Here is a 23,230-nt window from a genome sequence, read left to right on the forward strand (position 1 = left end):
AGCTACTAGTGCCCAAGTCAAATGCCCATTTTCCCCCAGTTTTATTTTTTATGCTATACAAGACATTTGACTTAGATGTTACTCAAGAAGCTGGTGTAAAGTTAGACTAAACAGGCTTACAGGATATGTTCCTCATTCTACATGATTAAAGTTGTGGAAGCAGACATCACCAGCAGGTTCAAAGATTGAGGCAAATCCACAGACAGCTGGTTTGTACCACTGGTACTGAAGGGATCCCATATCCAGTTATCAACTGAACAAGAAACTCATTCTCTTCTAGAAAGCAAAGATTTTTGAAAAAATCATAGAACGGTTTGGTTTGGAAGGGATCTAATGCTCATCTAGTTCCAAACGCCTGCCATGGGTAGAGACACCTTCTACTAGACGAGGCTGCTCCAAGCCCTGTCTAACCTAGCCTTCAACACTGCCAGGGATGAAGCATCCACAACTCCTCTGTGCAACCTGCTTCAGTGTCTCACCACCCTCATAGTAATCCTTCCTAAATATTCATCATGCCTGTGGTTCACAGGCTATCTGGATGTTAGTTTGATGCAGAAATGTAAACTACTAGTTACCTTCACAGAACTTGCCTCTGAGAGCACAAAAAGATTTTTTCTGTGTTCTATCTCCATTTGTAAAAACAGGCTGAAAGAAAATATGGGCAGATGATAAACTCCTACTATGTGCTTCCTGTTATTAAAGAGATTGAAAATTAGTAAATTAACCTTTCAAGCAAATAGGTTGCTCTAAGAATCTATAACAATTTCTGGTTTAAGTGTCATATATGCCAGTTAAGTTGGACAGTTTAAATTTCTTGCAGCAATCTTGAATCTTAATAGCCTTGATGATATTTGCCATATTATGTAAACACAGTTGATTGTAAACACAATGACATCTGTTTCTAATCCAGTGACTGAATTAGATGTCTTCAAACCAGTTAGTTTGGACTTCAAAATAAGTCCAAGCAAGATCAAACTCTGTTTATAAAATGGTTACGTGTATTGAAGTAAGTTGCTAAGGCTTTGATCCTGAAAACACCATTGTAAATAGCTGAATCTAAGCATATAGATAATCTCCATGCCTTCAGGTTATTCACATTATAGTATAGACATATACTTATGCTGCATCAAGACTAGACTGCGACATCAAGACAGAAGATGTGTAATGCTACTTCACTTTGAGCAGGTGTAACTAGTGACCACCTGCCTTTCATTCCAGGTGGTGATTGTCATGTTTGACCAGTTTTATCACGGAACAGGACTACTAGCAGGCAGAAGAATTCAGCCTCATTTTCATTCTTCAAAGTTTTCCACTTCTTTAGATTTCACTACAAAAACTTCTCAAGTGCTCCCAAGAATTTAGCAGGGTTTCCTTATACTAACCACGTATTTGTATTTGGGTTTTGGGAGATTTTTTTTGTTTGGGCTTTTTTTTTTTTTGGGTTTGTTTGTTTTATCTTTGTAAGGATATTACTAATCTAATGGCAGCAACTGAGGAAAGAGTTCCTTGTTACAACAATCTTTTGAAATTACATTATTGCTCTCACTACCTTGTTCATGCAATTCCTTTATGAGACAGAGCACTTATATCTATATTAGTTGTGTAGTATGCCAAAGAACCCATACTAATAATTGTGTATTATGCCAAAATACAGTAAAATGAATCCAATTTTTAATTTGAGCTAGCATCTAGCATATCTGCTCAAACATAGCATGGAAATGTAAGATACTGTATTTTGTAACAGTAATAAGAAAAGGTTAGCAAGTCAGCTGAACAAATTTGCAAATGTACTGGAAATGGATATATACAGAATTTTCTGATCCTCATGTCAATAACCAAGTTCAACTAGTATTTTCTTTCTGGGAATTATAATGCCCAAAAAAAAGGTGTGGTCCAGCACACACTTCAGTGATCACCAGTGCTTTTAATATCACATGGATTACACCAGCCCTAAGTAAGTATATAGATGGAAGACTTGCAAAACATTAATTTCTCTATATGAATGCTACTCATACTTCACAATTTCTGAAACTAATTCTTACAGGTACTTCTAATTACAAAAAAAAAAAAAACTGCATTAGGCAAAGCATCTACTATATATTGGGACTTTTCCTTTCTTTTAATTTCTCTTTTTCATTTATGGAATAATTAACTTCTACCTTTTTTTTTTTTTACAGAGCAAAACATGACTTTTCCTGCTTACCCTTTTCCTCTTTTTCTCAGTTTCAACCCCTCTACCTTTCTTCTTGTCCATGCTAAGTTGTTTTTCTTTCTTTTCCATCCCTTCTCCTTGTTTTTCCTTCTTGCCCACATGGCTAAATTAGGTTATGAATTTCACCAAAAGAGCAATCCACTACTTATAGCTCAATAGCATGTACTAATTAAAGTCTGCAATACTGGGCAGAAGAGAAGAATGAAAGTGGAAAAAACAGTACAAACTTTAATTTTCTGAGGCAAATATGTCATTGCAACTGTGGAAACTACAACACATGCTGTATAGCATGGTGTCTACATTTCCTCCACTAGCAGACACTGACACAGAAACCAAAACATACAGTCTGGGTCCCTAGGATTGCAGTATGCGAAGAGGCCATAATTCTCTTGTCTAAACCTGTATGAAGCACTCAATTCCTTGGCATTGCTCTTCCAGGTAGCACATAGCGTTTCTATAAGCTTGGTAACAGACAGAAATCCTTCAAAGAGAGGCTGTAAATGCAGACTAAGATAATTGAGGGGTGAGGGTGAGAATAAAAACAAAGAAGAAGAAAACTACTGGAAATGAGAACACCAAGAGAAATCTGTTGGCTATATTTTATCTGGGACTATCTTTCAGGTAGTCCCAGGAGTCCCAGCATAAAAAGCCCCAGGGAATATATCTGTTGTTGTGTTACCCAGGGAGAGGGAAGCAGGAAGTAGAATCATAGAATCAGCTAAGTTGGAAATGACCTTTAAGATCACCAAGTTCAACCTTTACCCCAGCACTGCCAAGACCACCACTAAACTATGTCACTGAGGGCCTCATCTACAGGTTTTTACTTCCAGGGACGGTGACTCTACCACTTCCCTGTTCCAATGCTTGGCAACCCTCTCTGTGAAGAAATCTTTCCTATTATCCAATCTAAGCCTCCTCTGGTGTGCAGCGTGGGGCCATTACCTCTTGTCCTGTCACTTATTGGGAGAAGAGGCCAACCCCCACCTCACTACAACTTCCTTTCAGATAGTTATAGAGAGCAATAAGGTCCCCCCTCTGAGCGTTCTCCAGACTAAACAACCCCAGTTCCCTCATCCAGCTCGGAGAACTGAGTATCCTGAGGATGGCTGGTGTGATTATGAAAGACTGAGGCAAAGGCAGCATTAAGTACCTCAGCCTTTTCCTCATCCTCTGTCACTAGGTTTCCCCTAGTATCCAGTAGAAGATGGAGGCTCTCCTTGGCCCTTCTTTTCTTGCTAATATATTTCTAAAAGTATTTACTATCTTTTATGGCAGTGGCCAGATTTAGTTCTATTTGTGCCTTCACCTTTCTAGCTTTCTCTCTACATAACTTAATAACATCCTTGTACTTTTCATAGGGTTACAGTCCCTTCTTCCACATGTGATCAGTTCTCTTGTTTCTCCTGAGTTCCAGCACTATCTCCCTGTTCAGCCACAGTGGTTTCTTCCCCGCCAGTTTGACTGTCGGCCCATGGGGACCAGCCTGTTCCTGTGCCTTAAGGATTTCATCCTTGAAGAGTGTCTGGCCTTCCTGGACCCTGTGTCCTTCAGTAATGTTTCTCAAGGAATTCTGCCAACCAGCATCCTAAATAAGCCAAAGTCAGCCCTCCAGAAGTCTAAGGTTTTGCTGACCTTCTTCCGGGCTTCTCTAAGGACTGAAAATTCAGTCATTTAGTGATGGGTTTGCCCAAGGTGGCCTCCAACCATCTATCACATTACCCACCAGTCCTTCTCTGTGATAGCAAATCTAGCCAGGCATCTCCCCTAGTTGGCTCACTAGCCAGCTGTGATAGGAAGTTAGCTTCCACACCTCCAAGAATGTCCTGGATTGTTTCTTCTCTGTTGTGTTGTGCTTCCAGCACACATCTGATAGGTTGAAGTCCCCCATGAGAACAACGGCAAGGGATCCTGAAACTTTTCCCAGCTATTTGCAGAGTACTTCATCTGTACCTTCATCCTTACTAGGTGGTTTATAACAGACTCCTACTAGGATATCAGCTTGTTTGGTCTCCCCCCTGATCTTCTCCTGCAAACATTCAGCCTTCTCACTCACAACATTGAGTTCCAGGCAGTTGATGCACTCCCTGACATACAACACAACCCCACCACCTCTTTTTCCTTGCTCATCCCTCCTGAAGAGCCTGTCTCCATCCACTGCAGCACCAGAATCATGTGAATCATTCCACCATGTTTCTGTGATGGTGACTGTGTCATCATTTTCCTACTGCACAATAACTTCCAGTTTCTCCTGTTTCCTGCCCACGCTGCAGAAATGCACCTAAGTTGCCTTGTGGATCTGGACTCCAACAGTGGCATGCTACCCCTCAGTTCACATCTAGTGAACCTGGTGTCAGGCCCTCTGAACCTAGTTATCCCTCTGAACCAGGAGTACTGCTAGCTCCTGGGCTACAATCTTTTCCCCGCTTTGGGACAGGCGTACCCCATCTGCCACAGCAGACCTGGTGCTGTACAGATTGACTAATGGTCAAAACCCCAAAATTCTGATGCTGACACCAGCCCTGGAGCCAGGAATTAATTAGTGAGATTTTGCTTATATTACCACTGTCCTTGATTGTGACTGGCAGGAGGGATGAGAACACTACTTGGGCTAAAGTACTAAAAGGGGATAGTACCAGGAACTCTCTGCACTGCATATAGCACTGTACCCATCACATCTGTCAAGCCTTGGGCTTTCCAGGGTCTAAGAGATGATGGCTGTGTTTACACAGAACCAGTCTGGCCTGTTGGATGGGGATGCAATGATTGGTGGGACTTAATTGGATTATCTTTACAGCAGATGACACACAGGACTGAAAAGGCTACCAAACATAGGTCACTGACTTGATCTGAAATACAACACAAAACATTAAATATAAACACGTCAAATTACAGCATGGGCAGGCAAGTTTTTTGCAATCTGTGATACAGTCCAAGTCCTCTTGTAATATTTTATAAAATCCATTTTGTTTCTGCTCTTTCTAAAGGTTCAATAATATCACTGGCCATCTCTTAACTACAGAGCAATACACAGTGCCAACTACAAAACACTAAAATAGAGGATGTAGAAAAAGTTACGGCTTGTAATAACACTCAAACTTATTATTTCAGCTTATTAATTCAGCTCTTTTTGCATTATTTTTATATATTTCTAATGTTATGCGTTTTATTCTTTCACAAACTACTTGACAATATTCCTTTCAATAAAAATCCTGATGTTAACTGAAAAAAAAAACAGGATTCTTAGAAAATTGCAGACAACTACTGGGGTAGAATTTAAAGTCTCTAGGGTATAAACTGCATGGTAACTGATCTTAACTCTATGGATGCTGCTTTTGCACAGACTACCATCTTGCTTACAAGTATATGTGAAGAGAAGTTCTCTCAGAAACCTTCCAGAATAAAGTTCCCAAGACAGATCTTGGCCTACTGAAAAATATTTAGTTAGAATGTACTAGAGGAAGGTATGCTAATTCCTCTGTAGTAGTGAGAACCCCTATGTCCTCTCTCTGATCGACCTGTTGAGGGTGCAGCGGTTGTAAATTCCTAAACATAATGACACACTGTCATCTGAATGCAGTGTGAGGGAAGTTCGGGTGTACAGTGACTTCAGGATTGAAGGTGGAACACTGGCCAGATGGGGAAAAACTAGCTTCTCCAGTGTGGGCTACTCCCCGTACCCACAGGAGGTGGAAAGACTGCTGCAACCAACAAAGCCACATAACTCCAGCTACTTTCTCTGCTGTAGGAGCCTGCAGCAGGGTTGATAACACAAAGCAGACTGCAGCAGTCACAGATACCACAGAGCAGCCTCTCTGCAATGCAGCCCTTCAAGGATCCACCCTTAGTCAAACCAAGGACGGCTTATTTATTCAGCCAGGAAAAGGGAAACTGTGGCCACTCTCCTGTGATTGCAAGTGACCACAGTTCTGCTGATTGCTGAACCAGTATTCCCCCAGAACAGCAATATGCAGATGGCTAAACAGTTTAATAATTCAGCAGCATCTCCTATTGGACTCTTAGTTTCCTCTAATTTATCTAAATATGCTGTAGATTAATTTTATGTGTACACATCTTCCAAATATTTTCAGATGTAATGTCCATCTGAGAAAGCCAAGACAAAAGTATACAATTGAAGGAAAGAAAAAAACTTTATGATCATGCCTCATTTGTGCACGTATCTTAGTACACTAATGAGAACTGCCACACAGAATCTACCTATAGGAGCAGTCCATTAACATACAGAAAAAATACAAAGAGGTGTTGTGAAGAATTAATTCCCTGGTTAGCCCTTAACTCTGCTAAGATAAATTAAGTTGTAGCAGAGATGCAATCTGCGTCTTTCACAGCTTTTCCACAAACCAGTGACTCATTAGAATTTGTGAAGTTAAGCACAGCACTAACAATCTTAACATAATAAACACCATCTATTAGCATGATTATCTCATAAGTTAAGCAATATGAGAAAAACTGCAGCTCTTTCCCAGCAGTAACACAACCTACAGTTCCTCACGAATTTGGTACCTACCCGTTCTGTGTGGGAATACTGTGTGAAACTCATTAAGACTCCATAAAAAGTGGACTCAAACAGTAATACACACAAAGGACTGTAGAGTGATTAAAAGACTGAAAAGCCTGCCTTCTGAAAGGAGACTGGTTTGCCCAACAGGGATGAGTGAGCTAGAAATACAGAAAATGGTTGAACTGCAGAGAAAGCAATGTTTTAACAAATGGGTGCATACTGAACCTGAACACATTCAGACTCGAAATTTTAAGGCTTTCAACAATCAGACTGATGAATACAGCTTCCTATAAGGAAGGACTAAGAAGCATACCCAGCTTTAATGTAAAACATGGTATGTTACAAAAATTCATCTAAAATAGTGTAACCTGAAGCAGCAGTAGACTAAATGTAACCTAGGAGATACCTTTCTATCTCATAATCCTATATTTTACAGTAGAATTGAAATGTAATATGACAATAGTAATTCACACTTCTTTTGCATTTCTAAAACCACTACCATTATCCTTCACCCTACCCATCTGTAACTTGGATGCCTTAACTATGACCTCTCTCCTTGATGGTCAAACAGACACATACAGGTCTTGTTGCTTACATGTCTCCAAATCCACTCAATTTCATAAAATAGAGCTTTCATTTGAACCCTTTTTGTAACTTATTTCAGATACTGTCTTGTCCCCAGTTCTAGTGTCTAACATCTTGCTTACATGGACGCACATATTACACAACCAATGGCACCATTCCAATACTACCCACAAAATTAGAGCTTCTCTCCCTTTCTTTTAAAAGCCCACTGATGATCTCTTCTCCTTCCACAACATTTGCTTGCTATTCCAAAGCCATATGAGCACCTTTGTATATCCTGTATAGCCCACCCAAAGATATTAGCCAAACAGAGTACATCAGGAAAAACACACCTTCCTTTAAGACCTCTGAAGCACATGAGAAACTAAATGGAGGACAATGGTGTAAGAAAAGCGAAAGACCAGTAATTAGGAATACCTGACAGATTCTGATCCTTGTTACAGCTTCTGTTTTAAACTGTGAAGAGAACAGAGGACAGTAAATAGGTCAATCTGTTCTAGATATTCCCTTGCTGGAAGGACAGTGGAATGATTCTGACTGTCATAAACTGAGATAAGCAGACAGAATGGCAATTTAGTGGAATCTAAAGAGAGACAGATAGTCACATGAAGAAATATTATTATGAAACTAATAAAGACATCAAAGCCTTGAGAAATCAGAGATAGTACATAGAAAATTAGGTCAGATTAAGCAAAGCCAGGTTGTCTTGCTGTTCCAAAACCATGAAAAGATCAAAAAATTGATGTTTTGCAATATATTGTGTTCATATTTATGTTACATATAATCTATATAAATGGTTATCATATGTCAAATTTAATCATTTGGTATGCTTTTGGGTTTTCATGGAATATACAATACATGGAACAATGGCAGACAGAAAAATAAATCTGGAACACCAAGTCCAATGTAGCCCTAATTTTCAACATGATGTATGATACAGACATGATCTCACAGCATGACTTACTGTTCTGGGGCTACAAGTAAAAATGCCGTCCACAAATCCTATGCTGCTATGAGGCTTTTGTTTAAAAAAAAAAATAAAATAAGAAGGTATATTTGCAAACAGTGCAGCTGTTGTTTATGAGTAGTCTGAGCTTGAAGATTTTGTATTTCTTGAGGTATATAATAAGAAAGGGTATTTATGCTTTGTTAAGATATAGACAGAAAACAATAAATATTTTTCTAATTACATTGTAGTATTTTCCCTTGAATAATATTGGAAAACTGGAAACAGTAAATGTTTTTCTGCTACTGGTACTGGTATTATTGTTTCAAATACAAAGAAATGTTTATTGACTTTGGTAGGTCTGGGGCTTTGTAGAGCCCACTCCTTCCAAAGCTCTCTTAATTTAAAAGTTAACTCTAGTAACAGTTCCACTTCATTCGCTACAGTGAAAGCCAGGCTTTATCTTAAAACAAGATACAAAATACATGGACAATAGGAAAACAATTTACACACCAGAAGAACAAATAAAAGTTGGGTTTTCTTTGCTCCAAAATATCTCAAGAGCAAAAGAGGCATCAAGCTTAACTTCAGTCCTTGGTTTCTTTTGTTGGCTCAGAGCATTTCTGAACCTCAGTAGTCTGCAAATCTCTCAGATTAAGGAGTTAGCCATTATACATTTTACTTCTGTCTTTAAAATTAAATTCAGTAATTTTTTCAGAATTGCTGGGTTTCACACATTAATGAGCAGATCACGTCCTGTATCAAACTGTATGCAGTGTGACATAGAAGAACAACCAGCTTAGCACCACAACCGCCTAATGAGGCATAAAAATTCACAAGTATCATCTATGGTGCTCTAAATCATACCAGGGAAAAAACAGAGTCTTCTGTTTAATTTTCATGCTACCACAGTTGATTCATGATGTGTGGTCTTCACTTCCTATGAATTCCAAATTAATAAAATGTTATGCTTCAGATTTCAAGAAAGTAATCAGATACTTACTTTGTAACTATACTTGTGAGAAACTGACAGGGTAGTAATTCCTTTGCTTGAGTATATTTGCTTTAATTTTTTTCTTTGCTGTGAAGAAAAGGGCTCTGTTTTCCCTGTTGTGTTTCAAGAGGCAATTAATCTGCTTCATTGTTTGCAACCTTCACACTGTATTGTGCAAGCAAAGAGAAATGGTACTGAAGACGGACTAAATTAAGCTAACAGGTCGCTTTTTGGCAAAAGTATGAGAAGGTGGGAATGAAAAAGGTGAAGTTCTACTCAGTATCCAGGATAGGCTTTTTATTTTCAAACTACACTTGTCAAAGACAGAAACAACTTACTGGAAGAATCTGACACACTTCATGGGTTTATGTGGTTTAGAGGCTGCAGGCTACATTTGAAAAGAAACTTCTCACCCTCAGGAGTATGGTGACCTCCCTGGATACAGGTTGGCCTTCTGGGTGCTGAGAGGTCATCAGTAGAGTGTGTGATAGACTACTAACTATTCTGCTGTTGTCTTCACCCTGTGAGAAGTTCATTCTTGTACGAATGCACTGGTGGGCCTACAGTAATGCTAGCATGTGCCAGCACTGCTCTTACACGGATGAATTTTAAAGAAATGAGTGCTTTTAAAGCAGCTCTCAAATACCGCCATATCTGATTACAGAGGGAGCCTAGCATTTCATTTAGCAGGTGTGAATACACCTAATAAATTTATTACTTTCTTTTTTTAACATAGACCTATGAACAAAAAACGTTCTTGTAGGGAGGTATTACTACTTAATTCTATAACACCAAATAATAATTTAGTTAAAATTAAACAATAAGCTTTTGGTATACGGGCTCCTGGGATGATACCATAAAGTAAAAAACAGAAGATCCAGTGACTGCTGCTGTCATCAAATCCTGGAAAACAGCTAGAGCCACATCACTCAAAGTTTCAGCAATGCTGATGTTACAGATAGGAACTACCCATATATAAATCTTGCTCTGAAATGCAGGAGGAAAAGGACAGTTTATGCCAGACTCAACCTTTCAGCAACTGCACAAGCAAGGTGTTTGATCCTGGAGGGCCTACATGCACTTCACTTCAGAGGTGCAAACCCCAGGCACTCGGGCACGCTAGAAGCGTTCATCACCCCTCCCGCGATCGGTCACCTCGTCGCTTCCTCCCGCAGCCGCTTCCCGACCCCGCAGCGCCCGCCCGTCCTCCGGCAGCCCCGCAGGCACCTCGGACAGCTCCTCCTGCCCGCCCCTCCCCTTCGCACGCCGAGCGTCACGAGCGCCGGGACACGCGTGTGCGGGCGGCAGAGCAACTGGCGTTAGACAGCGCTGATAAACGTGAGCGGCGGCGGGATGCGGAAACGGCGCCTGGTGAGGGGTGGAACGCCAACCTCAGCGCCGCACTCCTCACGTCTGCCGCGTGAACACCTGAACAATTCCAGTGCCTTCATGCATGCTGTTGGAAAAACAACAGTTCAGAGTCACAGGCAGGCTCACAGCTATCTGAAGCTCTGAACTAATGTAGGAAGTGACGGAGAGACACCCTATTAAGCAACAAAAAAATAAAGAATAGAATAAAGTACTTGTAAACACATGACCTGGAAATTTACACAAGCCAAATACCTCAGAATAAGATTCCCGGACAATGGAGCTATGACAAAATGATACTGGTCTAACAGGTTTGAAAAATGTAAGTAGTCAAAAAAACCTGTAACCTACTTGTGTATACTCTGCAAGTCTGTAAAAAGATCTCTGCTTTAGTATAGAGCACTGCTGCAGCTCAATACCTGAGACTACATGCACTCAAATCACTTACATTTTAATTTTCACTGTGAGAAAAAAACTGTTCTGCTGCAGAACTGTTCAGGACTACAAGCTAGCAAGCTATGCCCCACAGACCAACAAAGAAGCAAGTATTTACACATCATCAGCCTTCTACCTTCATGACTGGTTGCATTGCAGCAATGACCTCTTGGAGACGAAGTGATGATAAAAAATCGATGGTCTTTGAAAATCCTATGAAGTGTGACAAACTCTTCCTTCACAACCATCCTCTGGAAACCTGTTTCAGGGTGAGTAAATTTCAGGGATATTTCTGGTTTATTTTGACTTGATTGTGCAAATTAGAAGCAATATAGCTTCCTTTATAAAGGCTGAAGAAGCACTTAAAGCAAGTTGACTTTTAAATTGATTTTGTTAGATCAGCTGTTTTGGGCTTAGTAAGGCCAACAGAGCAAAAAGATACAAGCTACCCCTCCTTTTACAGGCTGCTACTACTGTGCCCCTCTGCCTCCCAGAAAAGGGCAGTGGGACAGGGTAGGCACATAAGAGCCTGACTCTGACCTCTGAGGAATTGATCAACACAGATGACGCACCGCATGCCCTATGTATACACTAAGAACCCACTTCCCAGGACCAATATTCAGGTGCAGCCATCACGTAAATTATACAAACTGCAAGCCTCAGAATTAGCTCTGAATCTGAAATTCAGTCCATTTTAGATTCCAAATCTGAGTTCACAGATCTTCCTGCATCAGTTTGGTGGTCTGAAACAGAATTACTAAGGCAAGAAAAACAGCCTCCTGAGTTACAGGTTTTGGTTTTGCTCTCTTTTCATGGCTATCAGAGGGGTGTTCACCAAAATGATGTGACATTCTTGCGATATTTTGTGCACAGGTTTTAAATAATCCCCCCTCAACTGCTATAAATTCCAATGTTTTTTTGAAAAAGTAAATGACAGAAGACTGATTGAATGCTTGAAATCTAACAGAAAATAATTACTCTTCAAGGAAAAAGTGTTTGGAATTTTGAGGGGTTTCTATATGTTTCTGTCGCCTCTTGTCAGAGGGGCACATAACAAGCAATTAGGAATACTTTTCAGCTCAGTAACAATTCTAGCAAAGATAAGCATATTGCATGAGAATGCTGAACACACCTCTGACAGCAATGAGCAAAAATCATGATTCCGTATGATGATGCTGGAATATAAGGCACTCTGCAGCACAGCAGGACAACTTTCATGGTGCATTTACACTGCCTGCTGTATTTGGTATTTCCACTTTCTGCTTTCAAAACTGGTAAGTGATGATCAATGCTAAATTGTTCCTCCACATTAAGTAGATCAATAAAGCTCAGAGCAATTGCCCAGTGTATTGTAAAAATTAATAACTATGTAAGTTTAATTATGAGAGGTTTGTGGACTCCAGGTGTATTACAAACTTTCCTCAAGCTGTAATATAAAGATAGTACACAATTCCACCAAGCCATCCTTACAAGGGTTTCACTGTTCTCCTTGTATAACTTACTTCAGCTCCATGCAATACTGACAATGCAGCAGATACACGGCTTCTTGAAAAATGTAATTTGGTCCAAAGCTCAAGGAATTTTTATGAAGACTCTCTCTGCCAAATTACAGAGCTCCCCTGAGTTCTGACCTGTTAATTACAGAGTAGCAGGTAGAAAACTCCACTAACACAGGAGGTAATTTGGGTGCCTGTCACTCTCACTGTGAAGTCCCATTAGCAGACTTCCCACATTAGGGGATTAGGGTCAAATTGTCTCCCGAGTTTCCACATTGCCAGGCTCTGTAGCTCTCTAGGAAATCTCATTTCAGAATTATCAGCTTCTAGGATCACATCACACACTTCATTTCTACCTACCTACACTTAAGATAATGAGAAGGGAGTATTTCTTGACCAATTCTGTAATCAGCACACAAGTATGTCATCAACTGAGTGCGCCCTCAGCAAGTTTGTCGATGACACCAAGCTGTGTGGTACGGTTGATACGCTGGAGGGAAGGAATGCCATCCAGAGGGACCTTGACACACTTGTGAGGTGGGCTGATGCCAACCTCATGAAGTTTAACCATGACAAGTGCAAGGTCCTACATCTGGGTCAGAGTAATTCCAGGCACAGCTACAGGTTGAGTGGATAAGTGATTAAGAACAGCCCTGCAGAGAAGGACTTGGGGGTGTTGGTCAATGAGAAAATGAACATGAGCCAGCTTCAGTGTGTGCTCACAGCCCAGAAAGCCAACCGTACCCTGGGCTGCATCAAAAGGAACGTGACCAGCAGGTCAAAGGAGGTGATCCTGCCCCTCTGCTCTGCTCTTGTGAGACAGCACTTGCAGTATTGTGTGCAGTTCTGGTACCCTCAACATAAAAAGGACATGGAACTGTTGGAACAAGTCCAGAGGAGGGCCACGAGGATGATCAGGGGATGGAGCACCTCCCGTATAAGATAGGCTGAGAAAGGTGGGGCTGCTCAGCCTGGAGAAGGCTGCATGGAGACCTCACAGCAACCTTCCAGTATCTGAAGGGGGTCTACAAGGATGCTGGATATGTACTATTCATTAGGGACTGTAGTGATAGAGCAAGGGATAATGGGTTAAAACTTAAAGAGGGGAAGTTTAGGTTGGATATAAGGAAGAAATTCTTTACTGTGAGGGTGGTGAGGTACTGGAATGGCCCAGGGAGGTTGTGAATGCTCCATCCCTGGTGGTGTTCAAGGCCAGGTTGGACAGAGCCTTGGGTGGCATGGTTTAGTGTGAGGTGTCCCTGCCCATGGCAGGGTGGTTGGAACTTGATGATCTTAAGGTCCTTTCCAACCGTAACTATTCTATGATTCTATGATTCTAACTCACAGAATTGTGCCTAACAGGAGTGCCTGAAAAACCAACTGTACACACACAGAAACAGACACACATTCCTGCACTTGTGTAGACATATTTTCAAAGCAAGCCCTTAGCACTTGGTATATGAACTCACAAAAAGCATTCCACTGACTACGGAGGTGAAAAGAACTGAGATCTTTCAAATACTGAACGGGTGGAGGAAAACACATGTGTGTAATAAGTACAGCTCTACTTACAGCTTATAAATAGCTGGTTGGAATTCCAAAAGGAATAATCCTCTCCTGAACCAACATGCACAAAAATATATTTGTTCCAGTCAAAGTTCCTATCAGCAAGAAAAGTTATCTGAAAGAGACCCATCAAACAGCAACTGCTCTCACTGAAATACTTAAAGCAGTGCTTCTCTAGAGAAGCAGTAACGTAAAGGAAGCAATCCTTGCTTAGCATCAAAATAATCACCAAGATAAAATGGAAAGGATGCGTGAAAACGACCAAAATTACATCCTATGGAAAACTCTCCTCAGCCAAGTAATCTGACAGCTTCTTTTGGCCCTTTTGCACACCTGTTCCTAAAAAGATGGCGTTCAACTCATTGCTTCTCCAGAAAATTGTCAAGCACAGGAGATACCCTCCTATGTTTACACCACCCCTGAAAACCCCATTGAAAGCTGGGTGGCATTGCCTAACTCTTCCAGCCGTATTGCTTGCTTAGGCCACCAGAAGCATCCAAAGTCATCACAACACCCTCCTGCCCAGCAGCCTCCACGTCGGCACCACTCCAACCTGCAGACCAGCCGAAGCCCGCCTCTCTGCCCGCCGCACGACCCGACTCGGCAAGCTGCTCTCCCGGGACACAGCCTGCCATGGGGCAGCACCTATGCACCAAGGGCTCGCAGTCAACCGGTGAGCTTGCAGGTTTTTCGCAACACGGTTTTGCCCTGCTAGTCACCAGACCTTTGTCACACAGGCCAGAGGGGCGCATGCGGGGGGCAGGCGCGGCCCGGAGGAGACTCGGCACCTCGGCACCTAGCTGTTGGTAGCTGGGGAACGCTACGCTTACACACGCGAAACTCCGCTCAGAGCGGCCTCCGCAGCACCGCGCTACTGCGGACCTCTTCCCCGCGGGCACGGCTGCGCGACGCCCCGGCCCCCCTTACACCTCAGCCGGCCTGCTCGCCAAGGTGCTAGGGCAGCCGGTCCCCCTCGTCCGCCGTTAAGAGCTGAAAGGCTTCCAAGACACCAGCAGCGGGAGGGATCAGGCAGGGGGTGGCCGCGCACTGCCCGGCCCGGTCCGCGGCCGTGGAGCGCCCCTTTCTGGCTTTGCGGGCCCCGGTCTGGCGCCACGCCGGCCTTGCGACGGGAACGGCCGTAACGTACCAGGCAAGGCCGGGTTGGGGGCGGCGGCGCAGCACTGCCTCTGCCGCCCGTCTTGCCGCCCTCACTCACCCATTATCACGGCGGCTACCGTGCTGAGCAGCAGCCAGTTCTTCTTCAGGAACGCCGGGCAGCTGCATCCCTTCCTGTCCGTCTTCGCCATAGCGGGGGGCAGCGGTTCTGGAGCGCTCCACGCCTTGCGCAACCGAGTCAAGTTGAATCGAACCGAGCCGAGTTGAGGCGAGGGGAGGCGAGCGGATGCGAGCCGAGCTGCCTCCTTGGGTGCGCGCTCTCCGCGCTGCTGCGTGCTTTCTAAGGGAAGGCGGAGACCTTCCATCTCACCTGTCAACGGGAGAGCCCGGCCAGTGCCCGCCTTCCAGCCGCACAACCCCCGCCCCCCTGTCCGCCCAGCCCGCCGGCTGGTCGCGCGGGGCGCGGCTGCAGCTGGCACGCCTTGGTGGGCTTCCCGCTAGGGGCTCGGTCTGCCGGGGCGCAGGGCAGGGAGGAGAGCTCGAGGCGCCGCTGTCCGGAGCGTTTCACCTCTCCCAGCCCAGCAGCCCCGGGCCGAGGGCAGGGAAAGGCAAGGAGGAAGGGAAGGAAGGAGCAAAGGCGGCTGATGTTCCCTGCCAGAGGCTGACAGCCCGCGGCCGTGGCTGGTGAGTGCCATGCCCAAACCTTGCGCCAGCCTGCTTCTCTGCTTTTGTTCCCAAGATGGCCGAGCTGTTGGGTTTTGTGCCAGAGAGACATAAGATCCTAATGCCTTATGACCCCCCACTGCGAGAGGGGAGGTTGTCCCGTGGCAACGCCTGTTTTGCCACGCTGCCTGACAGGCAACCTCCATGCTCTGCATGGCGGTGTAAGAGGCCCATGTTTCCAGACAGAGAAGTTGGTCCGGGGTGTTGGTGGCAGCTGGAAAGCCACCAGTGGTTGCACTGGGCATAAGCTCTGATTAAATATTAAGGGGGAGTATTCTGCCCTGTACTGCTGGTGAGAAAATTTGGGGTAGAGAGTACAGAAGTGGTTTGCAGCATTTCCCACTGCGTTTATATGCAGAAATTCTGAAGAAGCATTTATTTCTCAGTGCAAGTCCTTGACAATGGTCTTCTTCCCCCACCCCACACACAAGCATGATTAAGGGTGTATATAACATTGGGACCCAATTCCTCAAGGGATTTCTGCTTCTAAGCTTGCTGATTATGATTTTCAAACTTGGAGATCAATTGGTAAATGCAAGGAAAAAAAAAAGACTGCTCTTGTCTTGCTGAAAGACACGATGACATGAAGGAGAGTGCAGAATTAAAGTTTAATTTACCTCATTTAATTGCACTAGACATTTTCCATCCCAAACATACACTAGTGAAGTTTGCATGGTTTCCATCTGTGATGACCAGGTAGCTAAGGCATGGGGTAGATCAACAAAAACTGCAATTGAAACCATGTCACATTTGCTCTTCACGTGGATCTGGTATTCTAGGTGACAGCTTCAGGAAACAAAACAAATGCATACCTTGCTGAGGTAGAGAAAAGCATTGAAATCCACTTGGATGAAAAGCAAGAGCTATCATCTATCCCAAGGGTTAAAATCCAGAGCCAACTGCATATAGGTTCCTAAATTTATATAGAGACACCTAAAAACATGTTCTTTTTTTTCAAATGTGTTGAGCTTCTGCAGTAATTTGTCTGCATCTCTCACCATCAGGAAAATTTAGTTAAAAAAATAAAAGGAAGCCTCATGGTAGTGGATGTCTAAGTATCTATTACTTTATTAAATCATAAAAAGTTCCAGACCGCTTAAAAGGAAAGCTAGCTTACTACCATGTTACAAAAACAGAGAGAAAGAGAACCAAAAATAAGTAATGCAAAGAAACAGAAAGAAACACCATGTCCAGACTCCCGTACAGACACATAGCAAAGCATGGGTGGCACTAAAGAGGTACAGGAAGAAAAAGGCACACGAGGTTTCAGGGTGGGAATGATCAGGCTTATCCTGTGCGGAAGAGGTCTGTCCTTGGCTCTCACTACCATAGAGTGTAAGTTTTTATTTTCTCACAAATATACTGGCAATCTCAGATGTTACTTTCAGTAAGTAAAAGGTCTGATTTGTCCCAGGAAGTGGTGCCTCTGGACTGTAGCAACAGAATCAGTTGGAAGACAGCTTCAGAGTTTAGGCCTTCCTTTAATTTTCTGTCAATTCACTGTCTCATGTATTCCTTCTTACAACTTACTCTGCATTTCTTTTGAGCTCTTCTGGTGAGCTAGAGGAAATAACTGCAACATAATGTTTCCTGAAAACAGCTAAAATTAAGTTAGAGTTTACTTCTTCCTCTGTGAGTTTCCATGGCTTGTATGTTTCTCTTAATGTTTTAAGTATCCTTCTTTCCCCCCCGCCAAGTATTGTTTAGTACCTTCTACTAGAATTGTCTGCAGCACTCTTATCACAAAAAAATGCCCTCCTACTGGTATAAAGCAATGTGATTGTAGCTGATACATGCCTTCCTAGAGTCTGCAGTGTTTTAAAGGGGTTGTGCAACCTTAGAAAAAAAACATAAAACAAATACATTATATAATTTGTGAAATCTAGAGACATATTTTTATGTTCTTCAGCAGTAGAACAATGTGTATTGAATTGTACCAAAGACCGCTGCATACTTTTTATTTCCTGTCTGTACAAGGCTTCTGTTCTTTCCTGCTAGTGCTTTGTCCCTAAAAAATTTTTGAAAATAGCATGCCAAAAATTCTTGTCTTGTTTCTTAATAATTTGTCTTTCTTTTTTTTTTTACTTCATCAAATATAATTCCATGGATATGACCTTGAAAAAATGAAGTTGATAACTTACAGCATCCATAGAAACTTAAACAAGCATTTTTAAAAATACTTAGGCAGGTGAAAGAGAGATGTTTTAAACATCCTGATGAGCAAGCTGGTTTTAATTTGATTTTCCTATTATAGTGTGACAGACATTGGCTTTGATCCTGGCAGTTTCTGTGTGAAGGTATACATATATATATATATATATATATATAACCAGTAACAACAACAAAAAACAAGTAATAAAAGTGTCTCAATAAAATTAGAAAAATTAAACTTAGCCCAAGCCCATGGATCATTCTTGAAATGTTGAAGTTATTTTAAAAATTAACTCAGCTATGGATAAAGATGAAAATAACTATTATTTTGGGAGGATAGCTGCTTGTACAGTTGCCAAGCACAGCAGAGAAAAATTATGGAATCATAGAATCTAAATTCTATTGAAACTGTTTTTAGTCTTGTGTGATTTCAAGTCACCTGGAATAATTGTGAAATGAATAGGATGTATGTGTGAAAAAATGTCAATGAATTTCATGTGTACAGAGGATAGGAATACATTGTTTAGCTATATTGCTCACTGTTACAAAGTTCTTACAGTAGATCATGGATATGATTGTATGCATGACAACATGGGGTGGGGAGTTGTGTTTATTTATTTTTTTTTTTATGTTGGTGAAACATAGAGAGGAATTAGTCTTGAAAATCTGAACATTTCCCTGGGCAGAAGTGACATGCATTTACATGGATAATTTTTTTCTTAAAGGCTACTTTAATCCCTGGGATTGTTGACCTGGGATCATACATAAATACATAAGTAAGTATTACATTGATGAGTTATTACTACGTGGTGGCCTGATATGTATGTAGACTTGTGTCTCAGCATTCATTTCCAATATGCAGAGCTGTCTTAACCGCATTTTAAGTAAATTACTTAGGAACATAGCAAGTAATGTCACAGGCTAGGAATGTTTTCAGCTTTTTGAGGCATTTGAGTAACAAGAGAAAACTTCTGGCTTCATACTCCTTAAAAAAATTACCTTCAGAGATTGTAGTTAAGAGAGGGAAAAGCAATTGAGTTTTTCCTTATTTAGTCTTCAAATTTTTCTACCTAGGTCAGCCTATTATTGTAATTTATATAAGCTTTGATGACAGTTGATATGATCCACGGAAAACTAATGAAGTGCCATTTTTCATAGCTTATGGTGAAGGAGGGAAATTGCTGAAACTGTGGGTATTCCATTGTTTTAAATGCTTTGCTAAACAACAGTATTTTGCAAAGATTTCGAATAACAGGTGCCAATACACTGAATGCAGGTAAAGTAACTGAGTTTGCTTTTTTCTCATCTGAGGCCAGTCCACCAGGTGGGAAGTTTGCAACTGGTTTTGAATACATTGAGTCAGGGAGCATATACAAAATTTCAAAACAGGGTAATCAATTCCTGTCTAAAATATTTCATCTTAATGAGAAAATAATCCAGTAGGAAGGATAGTATTTCCAAGCACTGTGAACATTTCCAGTTGTCAACATTTGACATTGGATTATGTTATTGCATTGGATTCTTTTACCATTAAAGTAACCGAATCATAGAATCACAGAACTGTTTGGATTGGAAAGGACCTTAAAACTCATCTAGTTGCAGCCCTCTGCCATGGGCAGGGACACCTTCTGCTAGGCCAGGTTGCTCCAAGCCCCATCCAACCTGGCCTTGAGCACTGCTGGGGATGGGACAGCCACAGCTTCTCTGGGCAACCTGTGCCAGTGTCTCAACAACCCATAGTGAAGATTTTTTTTCCTAATATGTAATCTAAATCTCTTCTCTGTCAGTTAAAGCCATTCCCCCTTGTCCTGTCACTACAGGTCCTTGTAAAAAATCCCTCTCCAGATTTCTTGTAGGCCCCTTTAGCCAGTGGAAGCTGCTCCAAAGTTTCCCCTGAGCCTTCTCTTTTCTAGCTGAACAATCCCAGCTCTCTCAGCCTGTCTTCACAGGAGAGGTGCTCCAGCCCTCGGAGCATCTTCATGGCACTTCTCTGAACTTGCTCGAGCAGGTTGACATTCCTGAAATTCTTTTGTCTTTGGAATACAGTAAGTTGGGAAGTAAAATCTTCTTGGTGTTCGCTAAGCATGAGCCATTGAGCGCAATGCTTGTATCTCTAAATTCCAGAATTAGGCTGTTAGCAAAGTCAATTTGCTTTGGTTCTCATCTTTATAGCCAAATAGGAAGGCTAAAATAGAGACAGAAGTGAAGAGTTTGATTCTGGATAGAGTTCAGTGAAGAGCCAAATGAGGCTCAAGGTAATGCACAAAGCTATGTCTTACGCATGTAGTAATACTTTAGTGCAGTAAGCACCCAAAATTGCAGGATTTTTCCCTGCAGCTTAGAGTCTGTGCCTCCTGACATCTGACCACAAAGTCTGATTACCATATATACTAAGTAATATAGCTGGGTAAGAAAAAAAAAGAAAATCTGGTCCTGAGCCAACCTGTTAAATAAATCAACAGGACCTTCAGGATCTTTTTTACACATGCTCTGACTGTCTCCAGGGGCAGAGCTGATGTGGTGCTTGTTTCTACTTTTTGGAGGGATATTGGCTTCATAGCAGTAATAGAGATCCTCTTCCTCTTTAATCCAGTGTAGGCTGGATTTCAGCTACCTGATCTCCTACTGGTGTATGTAGCAAATCCAACCCACTCTTTTAGTTTTAAAGGTATTTGTATTCCAATAGCTGGTTCTGAATATACAGAGGGATCCTTGTTATCTCTTTCCAGTAGGATTGCCAGTATCTGCTTTATCTTCTGTTTTCATAGGTTTTTCTACTGTCTTGCCAAAGACACTTTAAACCTTATCAAATCAGTTATTCTTCTCTGTGTTTTCCTCAACCGAGTTTTTCCAGAATTATGGAGGTATTGGTCAAAATACATTATAGGTAAAATAGTCTGCATTTGGCCTAAAAGCAACAAGGAGAGGAGGGTTTCCTTTTCTTTTTTTGCACCTTGCCCTTCCCTTTCCTTTTGCCTTCACTTCCCTTTTCTTTGAGATCCTGTGGCAGATCAGTGGGATTTTTTAGTTGTGTTGGAGCCAGTGGGATCACAGCTATGAGGAAGATGGTAGATGGGATTTTTTATTTGCTAGTTTATAGGTCTCTAATGCTGAGTATCTTTTTTCTACCAAAACCCAGTTTTCTTCCATCTCAACTAAACATTAGTGTTTTATCAGCCATTTTTCACTGAGAGATCAGAAGAACCCACCTGTGTCCAACTAACATAAAAGAGTAATGATGAAAGCGTATTAGAATTCGTTCATAATGGTGCATGGTATACTTTTAAAACCTCGGATCTGGAACACTATGTTCTATATCACTTCTATTTTTTCTGAAAGTGTTCCTAGTCCCAGTGAATATTGTCAAAGATTTTGATGGAAGCTGGAAAAGGCCATGCCCATGTGATAATTAAAGAAATTCCTATCAGTGAAAAATGCTTTGAACTTTTTCTGAAGTAGCATAAATGTTTCATACAACATTTGTACATTTGCTTGGCTGAAGACATTTTATATTGTAAGAAGATGTTATAAGAAGTCCCAAGCAGAGTGGGAAGGTGGCATGAAAATGTTTCACAAAATGAGATTTAAATGGTAGTGATGTACTGTTTACAGAGGGTTGAAGGAAAGCCATGCTCTGAAAGGCATCAAGGGCAGATGTGTTTTACAAAGTTCAGCAGTTCTCATTTGCCTGGTAAATATGATGACACATGTGTGAAGTGATTTACACAGCCACCAGCTGTATAAATCCATGTGCATATTGTGGTAATGGCTTTTAAAATGGTTCTTCCATTTTTCTTAATTATTCAGCCATTTAGGTGTCCATGGAAAGAGCTAGACCAACATGACTACAAACAGTTTTCCTTCATAATTATACAAATGTCAAAGGTGAGTATGAACAACACATATTTCACCTACACTGTCAGCTCACATAGTTCACTAGCAGGGAGGTCCAGATGTGAGTAAGAGGGTATTTAGAGAAGATAAATACATCAGCTGTGTGGAGTGGAAGCTGACCTTTTGATTTTGCAATAGCTTGTCACCTGCTGACTCATAAATGTACATGATTTAAGGCAAATTACTAACAGGAATTTGAACTGGACATGATATGTTTCCAGGGTTCTTGGACCATGGATTGGGCACTATCATTTGCACTATCATATCACTACCTATTTGCTGTTGCAAAAAAAGAAAGGTATTTAATACTGCTTTTTGGCACACCACTATCTACAAGGCATCTCCACCCCAGAGCGAGAGTTACTTCACAATTGCACTGACAGCTGACCTCCAGGACCATGTGGGAAGGCTGGATCCTCACTGTACTGCAATCAGCTCTTTGGATCTTGAGAAACTGAGAGGTAAAAGTATGTTAAACAAATACCATTTTATTAGTAGAATGATAAATTGTTCCCGAAATGAAGGTGATGGTATTGCTTTGCTATGTTGGTGTAACGTTGTTTCATCTCCACAGTGTGCAAAGTGCATATACATTAATATATGGTGACAGTAAACAAAGAGCAAAGTATAGGACAATATTCTACTGCTGCTCCAGCATTTCTGCAGAATGACTCACTATGTGGTACATCATACATGTAGCTACTCTAACACATGTAATTACACAATTATTGATTCTTGCAGACAGCTACTCTGTACCACTCTTTAAAAATGACAGAAGTGGAATTGAAAGGCTTTGTTCACCTACACGCCATTTGGAGACTTATTTTAATGAAGACATAAGGAAGCAGAACACTATCTTGATAGGAGATAATAATAGCAAATGACAAAATTATTTTAAAGCTCACATCTCTTGGCAACACATTGAAATGTACGCGTGGGTGAACACTAATTTGGAGAATGTTGAACGAGTTTGAGGAAATAGGTTAAGTTACATTCCCAAAGATCCGGAGGGTGAAGTGGAAAAAGACATTCTGAACTATTCGCTATGCAACTCTCAAAAATAAGTTACAAGCACATGATCTGACCTTTTGACTTATTTCAAGAACTTGAAAATACTCAGTGTCCTGGACATGCTTTCTAGCTAGACCTAAACAATCATCACATTGCCAAATTGTCACCAGGAGCTTTATCACAAAACTCAAGAGTAATAGCAGGTTGCGACTAA

General features: G+C 41.6%; 1 protein-coding gene and 1 long non-coding RNA gene across 2 annotated transcripts in view; one reads left to right on the forward strand and one right to left on the reverse strand.

Moving 5' to 3' along the window:
* Positions 1-15,590, reverse strand: part of SLC1A1 (solute carrier family 1 member 1) — a 49,801-nt gene extending 34,211 nt beyond the window's left edge. Inside the window, exon 1 of the mRNA XM_005155004.4 lies at positions 15,338-15,590. Within this exon, the coding sequence (XP_005155061.1) occupies positions 15,338-15,428 (91 nt within the window). The 5' untranslated portion in view covers positions 15,429-15,590. The remainder of the gene's footprint in view (positions 1-15,337) is intronic.
* A 133-nt stretch (positions 15,591-15,723) lies between these two features.
* Positions 15,724-22,464, forward strand: LOC115947456 (uncharacterized). The gene is made up of 4 exons (XR_004081385.1): positions 15,724-15,921; positions 18,837-18,887; positions 21,919-21,996; positions 22,343-22,464. It is a non-coding gene; the product is annotated as an uncharacterized lncRNA (long non-coding RNA).
* The last annotated feature ends 766 nt before the right edge of the window (positions 22,465-23,230 follow it).

This window comes from Melopsittacus undulatus, chromosome Z, assembly GCF_012275295.1.
Source record: "Melopsittacus undulatus isolate bMelUnd1 chromosome Z, bMelUnd1.mat.Z, whole genome shotgun sequence".
NCBI lineage: Eukaryota > Metazoa > Chordata > Aves > Psittaciformes > Psittaculidae > Melopsittacus > Melopsittacus undulatus.